At 40.6% G+C, this 25,139-nt stretch overlaps 1 protein-coding gene and 1 non-coding gene across 5 annotated transcripts; both read right to left on the reverse strand.

Annotated features, from left to right (window-relative positions):
• On the reverse strand, positions 1-24,798 carry LOC124717009 (CST complex subunit STN1-like). Of its 4 annotated transcripts, none has more exons than XM_047243650.1 (5): positions 24,678-24,798; positions 24,330-24,505; positions 11,596-11,726; positions 4,725-4,863; positions 1-403 (listed from the first exon to the last, which is right to left on the reverse strand). In XM_047243650.1, coding segments are annotated over exons 1-5 (462 nt in total). In that variant the 5' UTR covers positions 24,692-24,798; the 3' UTR covers positions 1-401. The 4 variants fall into 4 exon arrangements, with proteins under 4 accessions (XP_047099606.1, XP_047099605.1, XP_047099603.1 ...); XM_047243649.1 differs by having other exon boundaries at positions 3-410; XM_047243647.1 differs by having other exon boundaries at positions 4-421; positions 24,667-24,788.
• Positions 11,928-12,002, reverse strand: Trnat-ugu. The gene has a single exon. It is a non-coding gene; the product is annotated as a tRNA-Thr (tRNA).
• Positions 24,799-25,139: the final 341 nt, after the last annotated feature.

Raw genomic sequence — 25,139 nt, forward strand, 5'->3', positions numbered from 1 at the left:
ATTGGTCAAAACATGTAAACATATATTTTCTTAAAACACATCAACAAAAACTGTTATGTACATCAACGTTTAACCATTCACAGACCAACCAACCAAGTAAAAAAAATATTTATTGCCCAAAAAGTAAAAATGAATTTACGAAACAATGGGGTAAAACTAAGAGCAAGAGAGCAAAGCATAAAAATAAAAGAAATGGTACAGAAGGAATTTTAGGTAAAATCAGAAGTTCTGCATAACAAGTTAACCTATATAATCCACGGATCATATGCTCGTCGATGTTGCCTTTCTGGAAAATGGGAAATTTCCAGTACTAAATCCAGAGTCTTAGCTTTCCTGGCAGATTCTACGCGGTCATACATCTTATACAATGCACAAACTTTCAAAATGTGATCTGCTTCTTCTTCTAAGCTCTTGATGACAGATAAATGTGTGTTAAGGTTGAAGGAATCGATACAAGTGCAGTGAAACTTGCTGCCAAGAGCTGACAGACTGCATCAGTCAAATAGCATGTATTGCATGCAACTTTAACACACTTTTTCAGTAATAAACAAGATGAACAACTACAAATTAACTAAATGGAAACTGTGTTAAACTGAGAAATAACCAAAGGTAAGTATTCAAGCAAAAGAAAAAGGAAGATGAGAATTGAACAACTCGCCAGTTGTTAGGTCATTAGGGTTGGAGTACTTGCTCAGATGGAAAAGCCACTTATTAATCATCCTGGTTCACACCTGAAGTAAAGCCATCTCTCTACAGGCAACAATAATTTGCACAGGCATCCACCCCCCCCCCCCCCCCCCTCAATCACCCACTGAGACGAGTAAGTGTTTCCACATGCAAATCTGAGTTCCTATTTGTACTATATTCAATATAGCGTCAATTTAAATAAGACATGCAGGCGTAAACATAATGTCAACCAGAAGAACATAGCCTCACAAATAACAAGTATGAAAACGTATTCCTCGTTGAAATTGCTTGGGGGGCATCAACACACTAGTAACATCATTGTTGACACAGGACAAAGCGTTGTTCGAAAAGTAAATGAATAAGTAAAAACTATTTTCTAAATCCTTTTGAGCTACATTTCTTGTTCTATGCAAAATTAGGCATATGTGTGACACGACACGGCAGCTCGCCTTACGTTCCACATAACACTGGGACGCCTGGCAACTGCAGACTTCTTTATTATCGCTGTTGAATACTCGCTTCTTTTCTAAAAAGACAATTTCTATATTTTCACTTGAAATTGTGCCTGGTACTTATAATACCCTGCAGTTATATTGCAAAGTACTGCTTTTCTCTCAAAAGTTCTGCCTCATTTTTATTTTTAGAGTTAGTCAAGGCTCTGATAGGTCACAGATACTGTAAATATATTATATTCTTTACTTAATTTTATCACCAAATTTTCTACTACTGTGCGGAACATTCATCATTCAGTGATTGTGTCAATAAGAGCACTATTATATTTACATGCTGTTTTAATTAGGTCAAAGCCAGCTTTAAATCTCTGAAGAGATAAATAAAAAAATATAATTCCACTTCATCATAATACAATATATTCAAAATATTGATTGTTATGCAGTAATATGAATTTCGACAAGCCCGTACTCTCAGTTACAAAACTTTTGGAAAATGTTACGTCATTTACAATAGTCCACAGCTCGTGGTCTAGTGGATATCGTTGCTGCCTCTGGATCACGGGGTCCCAGGTTCGATTCTGGGCCGGGTTGGGGATTCTCTCTGTCCAGGGACTGGGTGTTTGTGTTGTCTTCATCATCATCATCATCATCATTTGTGACAGTAGCTAGATTGGACAGTGTAAAAACAATAGACTGCATAAAAAATGAGACTTTGTATGGGCACTGATAACCGCGCAGTTGAGTGCCCCACAAACCAATCATCATCATCAAAATCATCATCATCATCATCATCATCATCATCATCATTTACAATGATGCTGTGTTTCTTTATTACAGCTGATTATAAAGAACTGCTGAAGGCTGTTATTAGAACCCTATCACAAGGTTTAGAACAGTTTGCCACTTTACAAAGTATTTAGTCACTTAGCTGAAGACAAAGCTCATTCTTTCAACATGACACTAACTATTCACATACATAAATGAAAGGTGCTGTCCAATAAAAAAAGCAGAATGAGAACAGCTCCACATAGTAGCATTTTCTGAAAGTCTTGAATGGTGGTGGGGGAAGGTGCATGTGGCCAGCAAGTTAAACAATTTTTAATTTTTCTGTCAGGTCAGCTGGCATCACTGAGACAATAGGGTGGTTCCAGAAGCCACCTGTCTGGCCAGTGTGGCAGTATCATTGCCTGTGGAAATGAGACTTAATGTACCAAAATTTGTCGATGTTGTTGTTTTGGCGTTCAGTTGAGAGACTGAACCACAACTAATCTACAGAACATTATAAAACTGAGACAGAATTGTTTGCTAGTAATTCAGCAGAAATGTTAGTACTACCGACAGACTCACATGAAAGCACATAAGCCATCCTAGGTCAGGAAAGGGAGGGTGGGGAAGACAGGTCACTCAGACCCCAGGTTGAGAGGAACCCACCAGCTGTGAAGATGAAAGGAAACAGAGTTGAAAAGGGGGAGGGGGAGGGGGGGAGAAGCATGGGTGGGCAGAAAAGAGAGTAGGAGCTCAAACAAAGATCACTGACCTCCTGAAGCTTCACGTGACACCACTGCACTTCATTAGGCATCCTTGCTCCAGCTTTTGAACTGGCTTCCTCACTCAGTTTTAGGTGGACATATAATTTAATGTGCACCCCACACCACCATGCCTCTTGCCATTTTTCATATACACTGATGAGACAACCTATTAGTTTAATAGTGTAGTGGTATACTTTCAGAATACAATATAGCAGCAACTGTGCAGGGCACAGATTGAATTAGTCCTCAGTCAGTTTCCAGAAGTGTGTGGCACCCGGTATCTACACACAGACTACACAATTCCCATAAATCACAGACTGATGGTTTGTGGATGCAGAACTGGCCCGTGACAGCAACCCCCACGCATTCCATTGGGTTTAGATCAACAAAATTCTGTGGCCGAGACACTTCTCAAACAGCTGTAAGACAATTATGACCTTGTGAGATCGACAATTATCCTGCTGGAAAATGTAGGGATGCTGGTGGTCCGTAATAATGTTCATGTAGCCACAGCTACGGCCCACAATGGTCCACGGAAGTGCAGGTGAATGCCCCCCATACCATAACACTGCCTACAAAGGCCCGTGATATCGGAGTGGTGCATATTTTGAGCACACAGACGGCGGTGTATCCAGACCTGAATGTTGATCTGCTGTAACAATTAATATGATTCATCCAGCTACAAGACATATTTCCACTGATCCACAGTCCAGTGTCGACAATCCCATGTCCACTGTAATCACTACTGACGATGTCATCGGGTCAACACGGGACCACATAGTGGTCGTCTGATGGGGGGGGCCCACACTCGACAGTGTGTGCTGTATAGTTTGCTTCGAAACACTTCTGCCTGCTGCAGCGTTGTAGTATGTCATCAGGTCTGCCACAGATCTATGCTGCTTTATAGACTGGCAAGTCTCTGACTTCCACATTATATTATGAGACAAGGATATTCACGGACTTGTCACCTACTCATGATTTCACTGTCCTTTACGTGCTGTCGTCTGAAGAGCGAGGTGCCTGAGGAAGGTCGATATCTCGCAACACGACCACAAGAAACAATAGTCGCTGCAAGTTGCATCAACGAATGAGCAACAGCAACGCAGCCAGGCCTACAAACATTTCACTATGCCGCCGCATGCACTTGTCTATTTACCGCCAAGCACACAACCATCCTGCCCCAGTCAGTGAGCACTGACTTAAGATGACAGCATCGTCTTCTAGTATGCCAGTTGTGTAATCAATGTATTAGGCAGAGCTATAAGCGAAGGTTACTATTGCACATACTCAGAGTGAGAGACTTAATTTTGTCTGTATCAAGCGAGACAATGTTGAGAGACAGTAGTAAATACTCATTAAATGGATTGGACAAAGTAATTTTCTTATCTATGTTACAAAAAACTGAAATAATATTCTCCGTGTTATAGTATCCACTCGGTCCCCTCCCAGAGCAAAACAAGGCACCCACCATAGCGTCAGCAAGTGTATTTTTGTCCAGCACAACACTTCAACCACCTTCCATAGATGTTCATGACAGTTTCATGTGAATTGTTGACTGGCTTTGCCGTTTACAATCTGCCTGCTCCCAAGTGCTGGACATAACAATCTGTCCTTTGCCAGACTTACTCACATCAGTACATTCCCAATTTTCAGTACATGTAGTTGCTAGAATGATTCCCCATTTGCTCTATTCTGCTCACACATTTCCCGGACCACATCATGTGCTCGCAGCACTACCAGGCAGCATTCAGTCTCATGCTGCACAATGGTCACAATGCTTCAGCTCATCAGTGTAAACTAATCACCATCGTCTGTGAAAGTCGTGGAAGAGACAGATAAAATCTTATGGCTGACTAAGGGTTGAACTCCAGGCCTTAGTTTGCCATTCACCCAATGAGTCAAACATATACATTAGTTACTTCACATTGCATGCAAGGAAAACAAGATTTAGTGAAAGTAATGGTATCAGAGCTAAAAGAAAAAAGTGTTTCACAGACAACGTTAATGCTACAAGAGACAATAAAAGTGATTGATGTCAGTGCACATGTAAGGATACAGATGTCTGTCACGAACACTTGGCGCCTCTCGTAACGCTTGTATACCTTGCCCTGAATATGTACCGTTGTGCCCAGATCCAAAAGTTCACGTGCTGCGTCAGCTTTTGTCATCACTTTTTCCATAAAAGAAAGTCTTGCCTGTGAAAACAAAATACCTATACAATGTTTTCTTGCAAATTAGGTTTTCAGCCACAATAAACATTTTAACAGTTGTTATTTTCTGCTTACAGTTGCTATTTTATTCAAAATGTTGGTTTTTTAAAATATTCATCAGGTTTCACAATCACACAGAAATTAATACTAAAAAACAAACAGAGAAATAGATTCCCCTCAAAAAAGTTTTTGTTCAATGTGTGGTCAGGTACTATGATGCATATGACATGTATCAAGTGTATAGATTACTAGTGTTGGGGTATGTAATGGTGGATAAAATAAATACCCTAGACACTCGTTAACATAGCAGTTCCTTGCATACGTAGGTGCCAGATAATGGAACTGCTGGGTTATTAAATGTGTATGATTTTCTTCTTCTTTCTTTTTTTCTTTGCGTCATCTAAGGACCACACACCAGTTTCAATGCTTCCTTCTTTGTTGTTCTTTCTTTTTCCTCCAGTATTCTTTCATCTTTTCACTATGTATCCTTTTTCTCTCCTCAGACCATTTTGACCCTGTCTTCTTCTCCCTCTTGCCTTGGAATCCTTCCATTTTTAACACTTTCCTCTTGAAACTCTCTTTTTCTGTTGCATCTTTTTCACTTATGTTGTTTCTTTCCAAATCTTTCCTAACTTCTTGAATCCAGACTATTGTTGACTTCTTGTCCCAAAAATATTTAAAAATCTGTTTGGTTAACCTGTTGCTGTTCATTCTGTATAAGTGTCCGAAAAATAGCAGTCACCTCTTTCGTAGTGTTTCATTTACGTTTTCTATGTCGCGATAAAATACTTCACTGCTTCTTAATTTCCATACCTCTGTATTTTTTGGTGGTCCAAGTATTTTTTGAATGGTTTTTCTTTCTAGGACTTCAAGTCTGTGTAATTTGTAGCTGAGTACTAAACGTTCACTTCCATAAAGACATTCTGGTTTTACTACTGTGTTGTAGTGCTGTATCTTCAAATTTTTAGACAGACACCTTTTGTTGTAGACATTCCTAGTTATTCCATAAGCTCTCTCCATTTTATGTACTTTTTCTTCTATAGCGAATTTTTCTAAGCCATTACCTTGGATAGTTGTGTATGATTTTATTATTATTATTATTATTCAGGTGACATATACTTCATTAAATCCAAAGATGCAATTTTAAAAATACCCAAAGATACAATTTAAAAACATAGGGGATATACTTTGGTAAGTCCAAAGATACATTTATTTTCAAAGAAAACTTTTTCTTGAATGTTTATGTAGTTATACAGCAGTATCACTCACTATGAAACTTTTAACTGTCGCAAAGATGACATGCGATGGGACACGCTTTATTGCATAAACTCTTTACAAGCACTACTTCAGTACTGTGTGTATCTGTTTATTGCATAATGTACTCCAGGAAGATGTCTGTAGCTTCAGCACCAGCAGTGTGAGAAATCTTCATGCTCTCTCCTCTGATGTCCTCTTCTTCACTACTATCATCAATACTTTCCTGCACACTTTTGATTATTTCTTTGTCTGTTAAACTTGGGTCTTTCTCACAGTCTTCCTCAATGAGCCACTTAGCAATATCATCTTCATCAATATCCCCTCTTCCTGGAAGCATGTGGAACATGTCAGTGTGCAAAGTATCAGCAGTTGATGATTCCGAACTGACTGGCTCGTCACTGTTGTTGAGTGCTGAATTCAACTCTGCATCAATAGATGGCCTCACTTATCTTCAGGTCTTCATTATCGTAGTGCTCTCCACTTTACGCTTTGCTTCGGCTGCTTGGAAAACAACATCACATGAGTTGATTGCTTTCCACACCTTCAGCATAGTCTCAGTACAGAAGTTTTCACATTCGTTCAGCAAGAAGACAATTTTGATAATGACATTTAGTTGATTCCAAAATTCTCTTTGTGCTGAAGCAAGACTGTCAAACTGAATGATGGAAGAGACACTGGTATTTGTATACTAGCAAACTTTACAGTCAAATCAGATGGATGACTGACAACATTGTCAATAACAGGGAGAGCTTTCAATGTAAGATTTTTCTTCTTCAGCTCTTTTCTCGCTGTTGGTGCAAAACTTTAGTGGAACCACCAAGAGAATACTTCTCTGTCTGTGTACAGTTCCTTCTAAGTGCAATATTGCACTGGTAGCGTATTTATGTCACTGTGTCGAAAACAAAGTGGTTGTTGGGATTTCCCAGTCAGCACAAGCAGTAGTTCATGACTCCCATTTGCATCACAACACACCATTAAGATTACAAGCTGTTTCTGTTGTTTCCACCCACGAGCTTACTTCTTGTTCTTGGCAGCTAATGCTTTTGAAGAAAACATATTGAAAAACAGCCCAGTTTCATCAGCATTGTACAAGGCATCATCAGTTACATCCTCTTCCTCTATTATCTTCTGTATCTCATTTACAAACTCATCTACATCTCCTTTGTCAGCCAAGTGACTTTCCCCGGTGACTGTCAGCTGCCAATGGCTGTGTCGTTTCTTCCACTTTGATAACCAACCCTCTGTTACTGCTAACAAGTTGTGTCTACTTTCATAACTGCACTGTTCAAACCTCCATTCTCACACTTTCGCACAACCCTACATTTTCCCAATTCACTATCCATTCGGGTTGCATATGGTTGAATAACATCATCTTTCTTCTTGATGTCTCAAATAGTCACTCGTCCCTAGATTGTACTTGTCAGCAATGACTTTCTGTGAAGAACTTCATTTCAACTTATCTAAAATGTCAAGGTGTAGCATAACTTGTTTCCTTTTAGAAGAAATGATTCTGAACTGTAAAGAATGCCACAATTTCAAATATGCACAGCATTGTTTAACTTTGTAGTTCACTAACAATATTGTTGTTCATGATAATTCATTGTTGTGTACCATTTTCGATTTGGGCCAGATTACTGAGAGGATACACTACTGAGGGCCGGATAAGTGAGAGTTTAGTGTATTTCAATTTGGACACATTTCTTTCAGTAAAACAGTAGCTTCTTTAAATGCCACCCTGAAAAGAAAACCAGGAAGGTGTGGCCTGTCGACTACTATAATGATAATGATGATGTGCACTTTATGGAGACAAACCAAGTCTTTCCTTGAATGTAATTTCTTGAGGTGATGGCCCACGGGCACATATTACACACTTTATAAAGAGTGTTGGGCAATGCCAAATAGGGTCACCCCTCGGAACCAGAGCTTGACTACATCATAGTTCCATTAAAACATGAAGTAGCAGATGTTTATGTCCTTTACACTCATCAATCCACAAAAAAAGGTCATGACATTAATAACTTAATGTGCGATAACAGACAAGAAAACCATTTTGATAGGCGACTGTGGGACTAGTAGTTTAAGTTTAATGCAAATTAAGGTATCATCCCATCTCCTCCCTACACGTCTGAGAGACTTTCAATAGCTAATCAGTTCGTGTAGCCAAGCACATACCTCAGTTATGATCTTAGCATTTTAACAGCAGTTTTGTTCTTTTACATAGGTGGAATGGAGAATGTTTGTTTACTCATTCTCCCCAAACATATAGTCTGGTTACTTTTTCTCCTACTATTCTATTTTACTAATCTGTATATCATCATTCATAACATCAATCTTTCTAAAACATTAGCTTTCCGACAAAGAAACACAACACGAACAGAACAGACTGGTTATGGCAGTGGCACGGTCGGGAGCGTTGCTCCTGTTACAGGTGGAACTGGTCTCTTGACAGCCTGTCATGTACAAACTCAACCACCGCAGTTTTATTTTCAGAATACTGTTCTCTCATTTCATGCTTAAGTTGTACCAATAAAAACAATGAATTAGTGTATGTACATGTCCACTAACTGTACATCTGAGTGATAACAGGAAAGGGAAGTGGAGCACAAGAAACAGAAGAGCAAAACAAATTACTGACAAAACAATGAAGGTGAAGAATCATAGACCTGTGGAACTGTAGACCATCCTAAAGTGAGCATCAACTGTCGTCGAACATGTTGTGCTCACCGGCACGGTATACCACTAGATGACTACACTCACTGTTGGTCAAATTCTGTCAGTGCCCATTCATACTAGTGGACAGCCATTTAGCAGTCACTTCTACATTGAGCTATGCTGTCATAGACCAAATCTGATTCAGATACTGCATTCTCAGTGACCTTACTGGATTGGACAAAATCATATAAACACATGGTATAAACATTTCATTTATGGATTATTTTCCAGTTTTTCTGTAATACACGACTTTGTTTCTGCATTTGCTGTTTTCTTCAAATCCTCTCAAAAGTAATTGAAAAATAATATGCTACCCAGATATAAAATTTTATTGCAAAATGTGAGAGTATTTTTCAATTACAGATCTGGCTTCCAGCAAGAGAAAAAAATTTGCTGATAAGATTAGCTCATTACTAGACAAGAAGAATAAAGCTGCAGAAATCTTCTGTGACCGTATAAAAGCTTCTAAACTGGTAAACCACATCCTGCTCATCTGCAAATTACATAGGTATGCAATTAGGGGCAGAACTCTACAATGACTTATTTCAAACATTTATAACAGGATAAAAAGACTAATTATCTCTTCAAGTATAGAAACTTTTCCTTTTACATGGATATCAATACAAGGTGTCCCCAAGGTCCTATTTAAGGACCTATTCCGTTTTTGTTTTATGTGAATCATTTGCCCATAAATATTAATTGCCCATTTTGTTTGCAGATGATACTTCTATAGTAACTGAAAGTCATGAAGCAGAAAAGATTCCGATTGCATTATTAATACACATGACGGCGTATAATCATGGTTTCTGCTAAATGGGTTGACCTTGAACATTACAGAAATTCATATGGTACAGTTCACGAATGTCTCAGTTCATTGTTGGGATTAAATCTACATAACAATGTAGACAAGAATAAACATGTTGAGTAGCTGGCTAGTAAATTGTGCAGCTTTGCATCTGCATTATAAATATTAAGCAGTGTTACTGAGGTTAACTAACGAAAAACTGTACTCCACAGTTACTTTTTGTCAATCACAAGGTGTGACAATGGTTTTTGGGGAAATTAACGAACATACTATGCATACTGAAAATCATTATGAACACATGTGCCCAACATTCAAGTGTGTCATGTTGCTATTATTTAGAAACCTATACCTCCCTGCACATCTATAAAATTATCATGTTCGTATAAAGCAAATCAGAGTTTTTTTTACTGATAGCCATTTTGACCATTCACGTAACACACAAAATAAAGATAATTTTACACTCCCTGTTCAAAGCTGAAAATTACATGCTCAGATTCCCAACATGCTTTGATGAAACCACAAAAAATGAAAATATGTGTGTTATATGCAAGAAGGCAGGTCCACTCCAAAAAGGAAATAAAGAAAGAATGAAGAAAAAGAAGAAGCTGTATGATATCCTACATCAGAGATTCTACTGCACAGCCAAAGAGTTCATGAAGAATGGACTAACAGTTCGAGCAGGATGTACATCACTATTATTCTTCATTGACTAAACAACAAAACATGCACTAATATTAAAACACTGCTGCCTCTCTCTACCTATAGTTTTATACTAGCGAACTTGTATTATGGTACACATCTGACTTTTGCTTTGCACACCAATCACAGTATACGAAAGTAATGCTAGAACAAACACTGACAACTGCTTTGGGAATTTCTTTATTGTGCTACAAGTTTTGAACAGAAACATCATAATCAGGCTAAAGAACAGACCATTGATATGCAGATGTATAAGTCATCATAATTTTGATAATGATCATTACATGCTCAAACACCAACTGTTGAGGAAATGTGTATTCTACATCTGCAAGACTACTCTGCAATACACACTTAAGCACCTGGCAGAGGGCTCACAAAACTACCTTCAGACTATTTCTCTGCCGTTCCACTCCATAGCACCACATGGGGGAAAAAAAAAAAAAAAGCATTGACCACCAGTGAGGATTTAGTTATTTGGCCACGATAAGTTGACCCTTCGTGCAGTAGCTGTCAAGAAGGGCAGAAGGCACGCTTTGTCCCTGCATGAGAACTGCTTAGGGGATAGCGGTGAGTGGAAGGCAGCGCTGACTTCTTCCCGCAATGCTGAAACCCTTACTTATGTTTTGTGCTTACATGAAAGCAGAGGTGACACATGCAGAAATATTTGCAGCACTCAGACAAATGAATCTCTTCCAACTAGTGCAAATTTTCCTCATTACTGGAAGAACCAGTAAAAAGGATTAACTAATCGTGACCAAACAGTACATGAATAGTCACTCGAAATGATGCAGGCTGTTCTCCACAGCAAAACTGATCTTTCAGCATGTTAGGATTAAAAATAATATTAATGATTTTAGTGAAGTTCCAGGATACACATCATGGAGCAAGAGCCAGCATTGAAATGTTAACAACCAGTGCAGACAGCAATGTCATTTCAAAAGCAATACATTCAAATGAAGATTCCTTTTCTTGTTCTTTCCACTGTTTGAATCTATTTGATCAGCTTTTGTTGGAGATTATCAATATTCTATGGATCAACATACAGCAAGATAACAGAAAAGAAAGGCAAACAAAATGTTAAAATCAGCAAATAACTGTGACACGCGAGAAATAGGATCGTCACAGAGTGATACTGGACAGACGACCATAATAGCTCTTGTAAATAATGAAGAATTTAAATATTTTAATACTGGTGATTTGTAAACCACAACTAATCAGAGAAATAATAAAACTTCATAACTTGCCTGCTTCACGTGAGCTGGCATAGGGGATTCAGCAATTCTCCTCTTTGAAAGCAGAAGTTCTTCATACCTGTCTTCATCTATTTTTAAGTTCTTATTAAGTTTGCATACAATGGCTCCTGTACCATCATCCACTGCAATACAAGAATACATCCATGAAAATCAGTCCTACAAGTCTGTTTTATTTAACTATATATGACGGTAGTGTCTGTTCCCGAAAGAACAGTTACCGTGGATGACCATGCAGCTTTGCTAGAAATGAAATGATAATTAAATGGACACCCTAGCTGCAAACAGGCGTTGATGTACTTCATTGGGGACATGTTGAAAATGTGTGCCCCGACCGGGACTCGAACCCAGGATCTCCTGCTTACATGGCAGACGCTCTATCCATCTGAGCCACCGCGGGCACAGAGAATAGTGCGTCTGTACGGACTTATCCCTTGCACGCTCCCCGTGAGATCCACATTCCCAACATGTCCACACCACTACATTCGTAGTGCGCCTAATGGAGCCTAATAGCAGGAGATCCCGGGTTCGAGTCCCGGTCGGGGCATACATTTTCAAGATGTCCCCAATGAAGTACATCAGCGCCTGTTTGCAGCTAGGGTGTCCATTTAATTATCATTTCATTGTTTTATTTAACATTCAAATAAAACTATCTAATGGCAAAAGTGCATTTACGGTGTCAGCAGCTGGTGTATGGCATGCTTTTGTTGGTAATACCTTGTGTGATAAGGATGGGAACTGATTACAAGAAACTGTGGGTCAGTTGGTGGTAGCAAATCAGAATACTCCTTTGTAATTTTCTATGGTTTGTAAATAAAGTTATCTGGTATTTTGCTCTATTAGGTAAGAATTTAATCATGCCAGCGCAGTTTTTGGCAAAATAAGAGCGACAAGTATGTTATTGGTATGACAAATGTATGTCTCAGGCTACATTATACATCAGTCTGTTATAGCAATTGTTTGTGTGTGTGTGTGTGTGTCTATATATATAATAGAAGGAAACATTCCACGTGGGAAAAATTATATATAAAAACAAAGATGAGGTGACTTACCGAATGAAAGCGCTGGCAGGTCGATAGACACACAAACAAACACAAACATACACACAAAATTCAAGCTTTCGCAACAAACTGTTGCCTCATCAGGAAAGAGGGAAGGAGAGGGGAAGACGAAAGGAAGTGGGTTTTAAGGGAGAGGGTAAGGAGTCATTCCAATCCCGGGAGCGGAAAGACTTACCTTAGGGGGAAAAAAGGACAGGTATACACTCGCACACACGCACATATCCATCCACACATACAGACACAAGCACCCTCTCCCTTAAAACCCACTTCCTTTCGTCTTCCCCTCTCCTTCCCTCTTTCCTGATGAGGCAACAGTTTGTTGCGAAAGCTTGAATTTTGTGTGTATGTTTGTGTGTCTATCGACCTGCCAGCACTTTCATTCGGTAAGTCACCTCATCTTTGTTTTTATATATAATTTTTCCCACGTGGAATGTTTCCTTCTATTATATATATATATATATATATATATATATATATATATATATATATATATATATATATATATATATATATATATATAATTTTTTTTTTTTTGAGACCCAGGGGTTTTGCCACCTCACAAGTAAATTATCACATCCCAACCTAACCTAGGCCTCAGGCCACACTACAAGTCAGTCTGTCAGAAGATCAATTTTTCTTCCATTCACATTCGTTGGCTTTGTGAACTCTCACCCAAATTGTCACATTCAAACTAACTTAAGCCTCAGGTCAGTGTATCAGCACATCTACATTTTTTCCATACACCAAATAAGAATGAAAAGCAGTAACTAACCTTAAAATTTATAATAACCATACCAGTAAATATTATTCCGGCACTCTCATATTGAAAACAGATGTAATCAAATTATATCTTCTCCTGAAAGAAACCATTAGATTCATTAATTCTCATTGGCTACCATAGTATATATCACCTGATTGGCTATGATGAATGGCAATGAACTGCCAACATCAGCATGCAACGCAAGAGCCCCTGACACTTTAGCTCTAGCCAATCGACCAATGTAGAAACTTGTGGCAAATTCGAATCACATGATAATGTGTTTAGAGTGTAGATACTGGCAACAGTTCCTCAACTACCGCTGCAAGTCCTTGTGGCTGCATCTCAGCCTGAAAGTAATACTCAACAACAAAATAAGAAACTGGTAGATCCACATCCAAGACATGTTTTGCCCTATTTTCTAAAGTTGTTAACAATAATGTTATCAAACTATCAACTAATACACGCAGTGAATAAAGGTTCTTAAACTCACAGTAAACCCCCCAAAGCATACTTATTATGAATGTTGTGTTGGGTATCCTAATCTATTACAAAACTATTCACAGAAAGATTAAAAAAGCTCTCTAAAACAATGGTGGTATTAATGGGAGCTTTCAAGGATTGTTTGTGTTTACCTCCACTACCAGCTGACTTAGTCAATTTGAAACAACTGTTGCATTAATTACTCCAGAAATATTGATCAATGTATGGGAACTATGATGATGTTTGGAGCTCACGGGCACTCAACGGTGAGGTCATCAGCACCCTTACACTCGTTAACACAAATAAATGTGGCTAAAATTTCAAAAATTGTTCCACACTCATGCACCCGAATCGACCACACAATCACTCTATCTTATATGGTCTAAAACAACGGAGGAAGAGTAAAAGTAACTATACATGAGATTGAAACACACTTAAAATGACGAGGGAGGTAAAAGATACACATAGTCAAATGTCACTGGCTGACTACCTATAAATAATATGGGTGAGTCAGAAACCCTGTTAACAAATTAAAAGCATCTCCCTAAAATATTGGGACAAATGTTGGACAATTTACAAACCTTTAAAACTCGAACCAAATTCATTTGAATGTTACCTAAAACATGGGGCACGTCCATCGGCAAATCTGCCGCAGCCCACTGGTCGGAAAATAAAACACAGTCCAATAAAATTTGACGCACAGTGATCTGTATGCCACAAGCACCACACACTGCAGTGTCCTCTTGCCGGACCAAGAAGCCATGCGTCTTAGGGCTGTGGCCTATACGAGGATGAGTAAGGACATCGTCCTGTTGACATGGCTGGAAAGATGTATGCCATAGCCGCATTGTGGGTTTTACTAAATGTAGTTCCCTGTCTGTTACTTCCAGCCACTCTTCCTCCCACCGATGCAGGACTCTGGAGCTCAACAGCAAGGTTACAGCATGCACACTCAAATACCTGGGTATCAAAACACGCCTCCTTGGTTGCTACATCTGCCCTTTAATTCCCTGCAAGTCCCATGTGCCCTGGTACCCAGCAGAAAGACCCACCTTCTCCAGTCATGGTATTTGGAGGAGGGCATCCTGAATATTCTGGACTACTTTATCTGCTGGGTACAAATGTTTCAGACAGTGAAGGGGGCTCAGAGAATCGGAACAGACAAGAAATTTAGCACTGGAAGAATGTCTCATCTGCTCCAATGCCCGCAAGATCGCATATGATTTGGCATCGAACACAGTAAAATCTTGAGGCAATCAGGGCTTGTGGACATGATACACAAAAATAACAGAGCAACCAAGAGTCCCCCCCATTTCAACCCACCTGTAAAGACAGCTACATAGTTGCAGTGCTTGTATAAAATATCAGAAAACACTATATGGGAAACAGAAGCAGGAATGCAATCTCTTCCGTACTGCGCCAAATCTAAAATTACACTGGGCCTCTCCAGTAACCAGGGTAACAGACGGTTAAAACCCTGGATTTGGAGCTGTACTTGCTCCACACAGAGTGACTCCAGCACACGCTGCATGCAGATTCCAAATGGCATTATGGCTCATGGATGGTTGGTGAAAAGGCGTTTCAGAGGCAGGTGAGCAACAGTACGATATACAGGTGAAGTCGGAGCTGTGAGGGACTTACGTGCCTGATGCACTGTGAGGACCTGCCACCAGATGGTAAGTGGTGGTTTCCCGGCCTCAGCACAGAGACTGAGTATGGGAATGATCCTATAAGCACCCATGGCCAGCTGAATCCCTCATGGTGAGCAGCGTCAATGATCTTCGAATCGAAGGCCTCGCCGAACCGTACACAGTGCACTCATAGTCCAGCTGCAAGTGCACAAAAGCCCCTGAAATCCCGTTTTGGCAGCCCATTCCTCTAACCTCTGCAATGTATGTTGCAACTGACAGCTCTCGCTCTCGCAACACTGGAGGAATAGAAAACAACAAAATTGTCCACAAATAAAGAGCACGGTACAGGACTCCTTACCACAGACATGACACTGTTTATGGCTACAGTGAAGAGGGTAACATTTAAAATATCGAATAGTCCACAGGTGTACTGCCGGTCCATAGCGTCCAACGGGCACAATATTTCGGCGATCAGAAATTTCACCATCATCAGGTGCGCTGACGAACTGAGCTCCTGAGGGCGGGTGGCCGTATTAAATCCCCTCCCCTCACAAGGCATTCTCTCCACCGTCCGTGCCCACCCGTCAGTGGCCGCTGAGACACTGGCGTCGGTGTAATTGCCTCGTCTGCCCTAGTCACTCATTCATTTCCTTTGCTGAGTGTCTTTTTAATTAGACTCAGTGCTGGTACCCATGCCCTGCTGAGGTTGTAGCCGCAATGTCGGTTGATGAGTCCGTCCCTGGTACGAATTTCGGTAGCCTCTCTAACAACGCTGTCCCAGTATTTAGATGTCTTTGCCAAGACCCTGGTATGTTGGTAGTCCATTTCGTGATTTTCGGACAAACAGTGCTCTGCGGCCGCCGATTTGTTGGAGTACCCAAGTCGAGTGTACCTCTGATGTTCTCGGCAACGATCTTCGATGGTGCGCACTGTCTGTCCAACGTAAGTCTTCCCACATTGACACGGAATCTGGTATATGCCGGCCTTCTGCATAGGAACCAGCATAGAGTCTAATTAAAAAGATGCTCACCAAAGGAAACGAAGGGGGCAACTAGCGAGGACAAGGCAAATACACCAGTGCCACCACAGATGCCGATGCCAGCGTCTAGGTGTGCGAGCACGGACTGCGGAGAGAACGCCTCACGAGGGGAGGGGATTTAATATGACTGCCCGCCCTCAGGAGCTCAGTTCTTCAGCACACCTGACGATGGCGACATGTCTGATCACCGAAATATAGTGCCCGTCGGACGCTATGGACCAGCGGTACATCCGTGGACTGTTCGAGGAAGAAATACACCGGGAGAAACTGAAAAATCACACTCAAAACACTGTCCTGAGGGACACCATTCTCCTGCTCAAATGAATTTGACAGCGTTTCACCAACTCCAGTCCTAAAAAATCACTGAGACAGGAAAGACCATAAGAAGATGGAGAGGTGACCATAAAAACCCCATTGATGCAGTTGTGCGAGAATACTGTGTCCCCAAGTAGTGTCATAGGTCTTACTGATATCAAAGAAGATGCCAGTACAGTTACATTTACGTAGGTCAGATTATCGACAGTGGACTGAAATCTCCGAAATCCACATACAGTGGCTAAGAAGTTACCTGGTCTCTAACAAACAGACTGTGTGACAGATAACCGTTCGCTCCAGGGTCTTTCCTACAAAGCCCATTAAGGTGATAGTCGTGTAAGTACTGCGAGATGTGTGATCTTTTCCTAGTTTGAGGAGACGTGCCAGAACTGCCTCCCTCCATGAGTTGGAGAAGTCTGCCATATAAGATTAAAACATTTGAAAATGATTTCCTTTGATGCCGTTGGAAAATGATGAAGCATGCAGTACCAGATTTGGTCGTGACTGAGCAGTGTCACAAGTCTCAGACAGTGCCAATTTCAGCTCCCACATAGAGAAAGGAGAGCTGTAAGATTCAGAAATGTTGGATCTGAAGTCCAACTGACCCTCTCTACACTCGCATGGTAGCGACAAAACGGAAGATCTTGGCTTGCATTGGCAATAGTTTTTGCAAAATGCTCTGCCAGCATCTGAGTGATATCTCCTGGTGTTGTTTGGAGATGCATATTTCAGTACTGCTGCTATTGGTAAACAACTGAGTTTACGGGAAATCTTTCAGATGCCTTCACATACTTTCGTGAAACAAGTGGAACAGTTTATAGAGACCAGGAACGCTTGCACAACTTTTCCTTGCTCTCCTTAATTATGTGTCTAGCCTTGGCTCTCACGACTCGAAAGGCTATGTTATTTGCTGCACGGCGGCATTTAAATTGTCGAAGAACTGCATACCTGACCCAGATTGCTGAATGGCACTCATCTGTCCACCAAGGTACAGGTCACCTCCTAAGATGACCAGAGCACTTTGGGATGGATAAGTCAAGGGCAGGATGGATCACTCGTGTGATGTGGTCCACCAATTCTTGGACTTTGTTGCAATGTTCAAACACAGCCAGCCGGCTGAACGGCATCCAGGTAGCCCTGCTGACCACCCATTTTGGTGGGTTCTGATGAAGCAATCCTCCATGCAGTAGGTTAATGCAGAGTGGGAAATGGGCACTGGAATGAAGGTCATCAATGACTTCCCACTCAACAGTGTCTGCCAGCACTGGACATCAGAGAGAGAGAGAGAGAGAGAGAGAGAGAGAGAGAGGTTAATGGCTGAGAATGAACCAGTTGTTGTTGTTGTTGTGGTCTTCAGTCCTGAGACTGGTTTGATGCAGCTCTCCATGCTACTCTCTCCTGTGCAAGCTTCTTCATCTCCCAGTACCTACTGCAACCTACATCCTTCTGAACCTGCTTAGTGTATTCATCTCTTGGTCTCCCTCTACGATTTTTACCCTCCACGCTGCCCTCCAATGCTAAATTTGTGATCCCTTGATGCCTCAAAACATGTCCTACCAACCGATCCCTTCTTCTAGTCAAGTTGTGCCACAAACTTCTCTTCTCCCCAATCCTATTCAATACCTCCTCATTAGTTACGTGATCTACCCACCTTATCTTCAGCATTCTTCTGTAGCACCACATTTCAAAAGCTTCTATTCTCTTCTTGTCCAAACTATTTATCGTCCATGTTTCACTTTCATACATGGCTACACTCCATACAAATACTTTCAGAAACGACTTCCTGACACTTAAATCTATACTTGATGTTAACAAATTTCTCTTCTTCAGAAACGATTTCCTTGCCACTGCCAGTCTACATTTTATTTCCTCTCTACTTCGATCATCATCAGTTATTTTACTCCCTAAATAGCAAAACTCCTTTACTACTTTAAGTGTCTCATTTCCTAATCTATTTCCCTCAACGTCACCCGATTTAATTTGACCACACTCCATTATCCTTGTTTTGCTTTTGTTGATGTTCATCTTACATCCTCCTTTCAAGACACTGTTCATTCCGTTCAACTGCTCTTCCAAGTCCTTTGCTGTCTCTGACAGAATTACAATGTCATCGGCGAACCTCAAAGTTTTTACTTCTTCTCCATGGATTTTAATACCTACTCCGAATTTTTCTTTTGCTTCCTTTACTGCTTGCTCAATATACAGATTGAATAACATCGGGGACAGGCTACAACCCTGTCTCACTCCTTTCCCAACCACTGCTTCCCTTTCATGCCCCTCGACTCTTATAACTGCCATCTGGTTTCTGTACAAATTGTAAATAGCCTTTCGCTCCCTGTATTTTACCCCTGCCACCTTCAGAATTTGAAAGAGAGTATTCCAGTTAACATTGTCAAAAGCTTTCTCTAAGTCTACAAATGCTAGAAACGTAGGTTTGCCTTTTCTTAATCTTTCTTCTAAGATAAGTCGTAAGGTTAGTGTTGCCTCACGTGTTCCAACATTTCTACGGAATCCAAACTGATCTTCCCCGAGGTCTGCTTCTACCAGTTTTTCCATTCGTCTGTAAAGAATTCGCGTTAGTATTTTGCAGCTGTGACTTATTAAACTGATAGTTCGGTAATTTTCACACCTGTCAACACCTGCTTTCTTTGGGATTGGAATTATTATATTCTTCTTGAAGTCCGAGGGTATTTCGCCTGTCTCATACATCTTGCTCACCAGATGGTAGAGTTTTGTCATGACTGGCTCTCCCAAGGCCATCAGTAGTTCTAATGGAATGTTGTCTATTCCCGGGGCCTTGTTTCGACTCAGGTCTTTCAGTGCTCTGTCAAACTCTTCACGCAGTATCTTATCTCCCATTTCATCTTCATTTACATCCTCTTGCATTTCCATAATATTGTCCTCAAGTACATCACCCTTGTATAAACCCTCTGTATACTCCTTCCACCTTTCTGCCTTCCCTTCTTTGCTTAGAACTGGGTTGCCATCTGAGCTCTTGATATTCATACAAGTGGTTCTCTTCTTTCCAAAGGTCTCCTTAATTTTCCTGTAGGCAGTATCTATCTTACCCCTAGTGAGACAAGCCTCTACATCCTTACATTTGTCCTCTAGCCATCCCTGCTTAGCCAGGTTTCACTTCCTGTCGATCTCATTTTTGAGACGTTTGTATTCCTTTTTGAATGCTTCATTTACTGCATTTTTATATTTTCTCCTTTCATCAATTAAATTCAATATTTCTTCTGTTACCCAAGGATTTCTATTAGCCCTCGTCTTTTTACCTACTTGATCTTCTGCTGCCTTCACTACTTCATCCCTCAGAGCTACCCATTCTTCTTCTACTGTATTTCTTTCCCCCATTCCTGTCGATTGTTCCCTTATGCTCTCCCTGAAACTCTGTACAACCTCTGGTTCTTTCAGTTTATCCAGGTCCCATCTCCTTAAATTCCCACCTTTTTGCAGTTTCTTCAGTTTCAATCTGCAGTTCATAACCAATAGATTGTGGTCAGAATCCACATCAGCCCGTGGAAATGTCTTACAATTTAAAACCTGGTTCCTAAATCTCTGTCTTACCATTATATAATCTATCTGATACCTTTTAGTATCTCCAGGATTCTTCCAGGTATACAACCTTCTTTTATGATTCTTGAACCAAGTGTTAGCTATGATTAAGTTATGCTCTGTACAAAATTCTACAAGGCGGCTTCCTCTTTCATTTCTTCCCCCCAATCCATATTCACCTACTACGTTTCCTTCTCTCCCTTTTCCTACTGACGAATTCCAGTCACCCATGACTATTAAATTTTCGTCTCCCTTCACTACCTGAATAATTTCTTTTATCTCGTCATACATTTCATCAATTTCTTCATCATCTGCAGAGCTAGTTGGCATATAAACTTGTACTACTGTAGTAGGCATGAGCTTTGTGTCTATCTTGGCCACAATAATGCGTTCACTATGCTGTTTGTAGTAGCTTACCCGCACTCCTATTTTTTTATTCATTATTAAACCTACTCCTGCATTACCCCTATTTGATTTTGTATTTATAACCCTGTAATCACCTGACCAAAAGTCTTGTTCCTCCTGCCACCGTACTTCACTAATTCCCACTATATCTAACTTTAACCTGTCCATTTCCCTTTTTAAATTTACTTACCTACCTGCCCGATTAAGGGATCTGACATTCCACGCTCCGATCTGTAGAATGCCAGTTTTCTTTCTTCTGATAACGACGTCCTCTTGAGTAGTCCCCGCCCAGAGATCCGAATGGGGGACTATTTTACCTCTGGAATATTTTACCCAAGAGGACGCCATCATCATTTAATCATACAGTAAAGCTGCATGTCCTCGGGAAAAATTACGGCTGTAGTTTCCCCTTGCTTTCAGCCATTCGCAGTACCAGCACAGCAAGGCTGTTTTGGTTAATGTTACAAGGCCAGATAAGTCAATCATCCAGACTGTTTCCCCTGCAACTACTGAAAAGGCTGCCGCCCCTCTTCAGGAACCACACGTTTGTCTGGCCTCTCAACAGATACCCCTCCGTTGTGGTTGCACCTACAGTACGGCCATCTGTATCGCTGAGGCACGCAAGCCTCCCCACCAACGGCAAGGTCCATGGTTCATGGCGGGGGGGGGTGGGGGGAGGGTGGGGGGGGGGGGGGGGAATGAACCAGTGGCAGCACAGAAATGAGAGGGAATATCAGTGTTTAGGGTGCACAGCTCTTCGGATGTTATGAGGCCCTCCAAAACCCAACCCTGAGGGCAAGTGGAGCTCGAACCCCACAAGACATGATGATTGTAGGTCAGTAGCTGGTGGGGGCATATGGGTAGAGGAATGGGCGGGGTGCGGGGGTGGGGGCAGCGCAGAAAGAAAGACACTGCAGTCCCTATTCCAGACCAGGTGATCCCCAGAGCTGTTGACACACTTCACAGGTGACGAACAACCACTCCTCGTTTCATGTTGTTGAACATAAGTATGGAGTCCAATTTCACTAGATCGCCATCCACCCTTTTCATTATATTTTGTACATCAACAATACCTTCTTGGGCCCCCTCATTTTCCAATTCTTCTCTGGGGATGTCAACAACATTGCTAGAAGTCACAACACCTTTGCTGTAGTTCGAGGTGTTGTAGAGTTCTGTCTCTATTGCATACTTCCAAAGACATGTACCTTTTTGGAGGTTAACTGCTTGCTGGGAATTAGAAGTTTCCACTAGCAATGTTCCATTTCACAAGCACGTGACTGACATTAAAGAGCCACAAATACCCTCAGAACCCTTTTGAACACACAAGGGAGAAACCTTGTCGAAACTACCCTCTTTCCATTTGACTACAAAAAATATATTCTGGCCAGCAGGATGTGTTTTGTTACAATAACTACCACCACTCTGAATGAGTTGAGAATCAGGAGGACTGGCTACATGAGACATCTTGTTTGACTGTGTTGGTACCTACCAGTGAGCCACATTTTCTGCGGGGAGGAGAAAGAGGGCGTTTCAAAGGATCCATCCTGGACCCATGAACATTTAGGAAAATTAAATTTCGCCTACACAGAGCCTCACATGCCTAGCTAAGCCTTATACAAATGAGGCAGGGCAGGGTCCCCAGAGATTGCCCGCTAATGACTGTTCCACCTCAACAGTCAAGCAACTCATCAGTGCACAGCATACCTGCAGATTGAGAGGTTTTTAACTTCCTCACAGACCGAGCAGTCAAGTCAAGATCCCCATTCCCTGTGGCACACAATGTTCCACTGCCGCATTGCATGGTGGTCGCTGAAGCTTGACCAGAGCTTAAGGTGACACAGGACCAGCGGCACTTACCAGTCTTCAGCTCAGGAACCTCCGGCATCACCAAGACATGCTCAGCAAAGTATGGGAAGAACTTTATATATTACAAATTCCAGTTACTTTTCATCTCTGATGAAGAGCTTTATCTTCCCACTGTCATCTGATCTCTTCAAGATTTTAATATGTTTGAAGGTATTAACATGAACATCCCGCAACTCCCTATTTACACGGAAGTAACATTAGTTAGTTTATCAGTGTATTATTTACTACTGTTCTCATGTTAGTGACATCACTCACTGGGTCTTTCTGGAGACTTGAATCTACAACATTTTAATGTTGTCAATGATCAATCAGCCCAGTACTGAGCTATTTACTAATCCCATAAATATTCCCATAATAATATACTGGCTATTTGATTATAAAATGATTAATAAAGGGCAGTACAATCCTCAGCACAAAAAATGGAGCCACCATGATTACGACAAAGAGAGGAAGAGAAACTGCTACATAATTTTTGAATTTCATCTTCTGCAATGATGAATAAGAACATAAGTGACAAAATAATGACTATCTTCTAAAACAATGGTGTATTTTCTTTTGATAAAAAATTGTTATTTGTGGAATTAAAAAGAACAAACTATGAAGTTTGTGCCAAAAGAAAGGTAGATCATTCAAAGTATAGACACCATGAGATACATGAAGCATGAGATACATCAAGGGCAGGCAGGAAACTAATGAGCCTGGTGAACCTTTCCAAATTACGAGTGATACTACTACTACTAGTTAGTAGTACTACTACTACTACTACTAATAATAATAATAATAATAATAATAATAATCCTACTTTTTGTTTTTCTGAGCAGTGTAATATAATCCTGTGTGAAACATAATTTTCCAAGATATATTAAAAAGGGGAGGTGCTGAACAGCAGATGGGCACATTTAAAATACACTGTTGGATATTATAAGCTTTTGGACAATTTCCTTCATCAGATGAAGAAACATACACACAGTCACACAAGCACAACTCACATATGCATGGCCACTGTCACCTCTGGTCGCTACAGCCACACTGCAGTGAGCAGTGATCTCGGCTGGAATGGGCAGACGGATTGCAAGAAAAATGTGAGGTGGGGAGAGGAACTGACAGAAGGGTAGAGGAGGGGTAAGATCCAATAGTGCTATCCAAAGTTATTCTATAAAGTGCTATCTGCATTCATGTGCAGGGATGTGGCAGAGACAAGGAGGTGGGCTGCTAGGTACAGCATAGTGAGGCTGAATTATGGAGGGGAATGGGGGGGTGGAAGGGAGAGAAGAGAAGCAGACATTGGTGCGGGCGGGGGCAGAAGGCATATATGAGGCTGGAGTGGGAGTTATTGCTATTCCATTCCAGATTTCCCATTTCTGTATCTCAGTGCTTACATTAATGCATAAGATGTGACACAAAAAGAATGGAGCTTTCTCAAACTCGAGCAGAAGTTGCTACACACACACACACACACAAACACACACACACACACACACACACACACACACACACACACACACACAAAAGGCACTCCATGAAAATTTCATCTGGCATTACAAAACTCTGACATACGTGGCACTCCGTCATTACAAACGGACTGATCACGAACAATATCAAGAACAACCAACCAATGTATATAAAGAACGATGCATATTCCGCTCTTGAAGTCACTGTTCCCATAATATCAACAGACTTTGTGAATCTTCCTTTAAAAATGTAAGCGAACGTGAAAATATGATGTTGGCGCATGTTACTGATATCTGCTATCCATAGTTTCACTGGAATATCGCAAGATTGTAATCTCCTGTAATGAAAACAGAAATTTTAGAAATTACAGCTATTAATACTCAAATCACTCATCATATGTTCTCTCCTGAAATATATGTGATTCTGGTTAAGCATTGATGAAACATATTTTGCACAGTAAATCTAAGTCAACTGATTATTTAGATGAAGCACACTAACTCATACTTTACCGATTTCCTTGCATTCACTTTCACACGTTTATGACAGCAAAAACATTCAATATTATGACTTATAAAAGAAAAGTCTGATTTCGATCACGCTACAAACGAGCAAGATTTCGCGCGTCGAAATTAAAACTCAAAGATATTACACGAATTGTTCATACGTTGTTTTTGCTCGCTCTATTAACTGGAAAACATTACTTTTCAGCGAATGAGTATGAAAATATGTTAATTTTATTTAATTATTGTAATATAAAATTAAAGTGTGTAGTGCGTATCTCAAAGATCACATACATGTGATTAATGTCTGACGATGACATACAAATGTTGTCAGTTTATCTCTTTTAAGATGTGAAACGTTGCCACCGCGAAATGAAAATTTTTTTTAAAACAGCAATATCTTCGTACTGGTACATTTGTTGTTTATTCGTCTTGTTTGTAGCCATGAAAGTGCTGTGGTATGAACACGAC

The sequence above is a fragment of the Schistocerca piceifrons genome, chromosome 9, assembly GCF_021461385.2.
Source record: "Schistocerca piceifrons isolate TAMUIC-IGC-003096 chromosome 9, iqSchPice1.1, whole genome shotgun sequence".
Classification (NCBI taxonomy): domain Eukaryota; kingdom Metazoa; phylum Arthropoda; class Insecta; order Orthoptera; family Acrididae; genus Schistocerca; species Schistocerca piceifrons.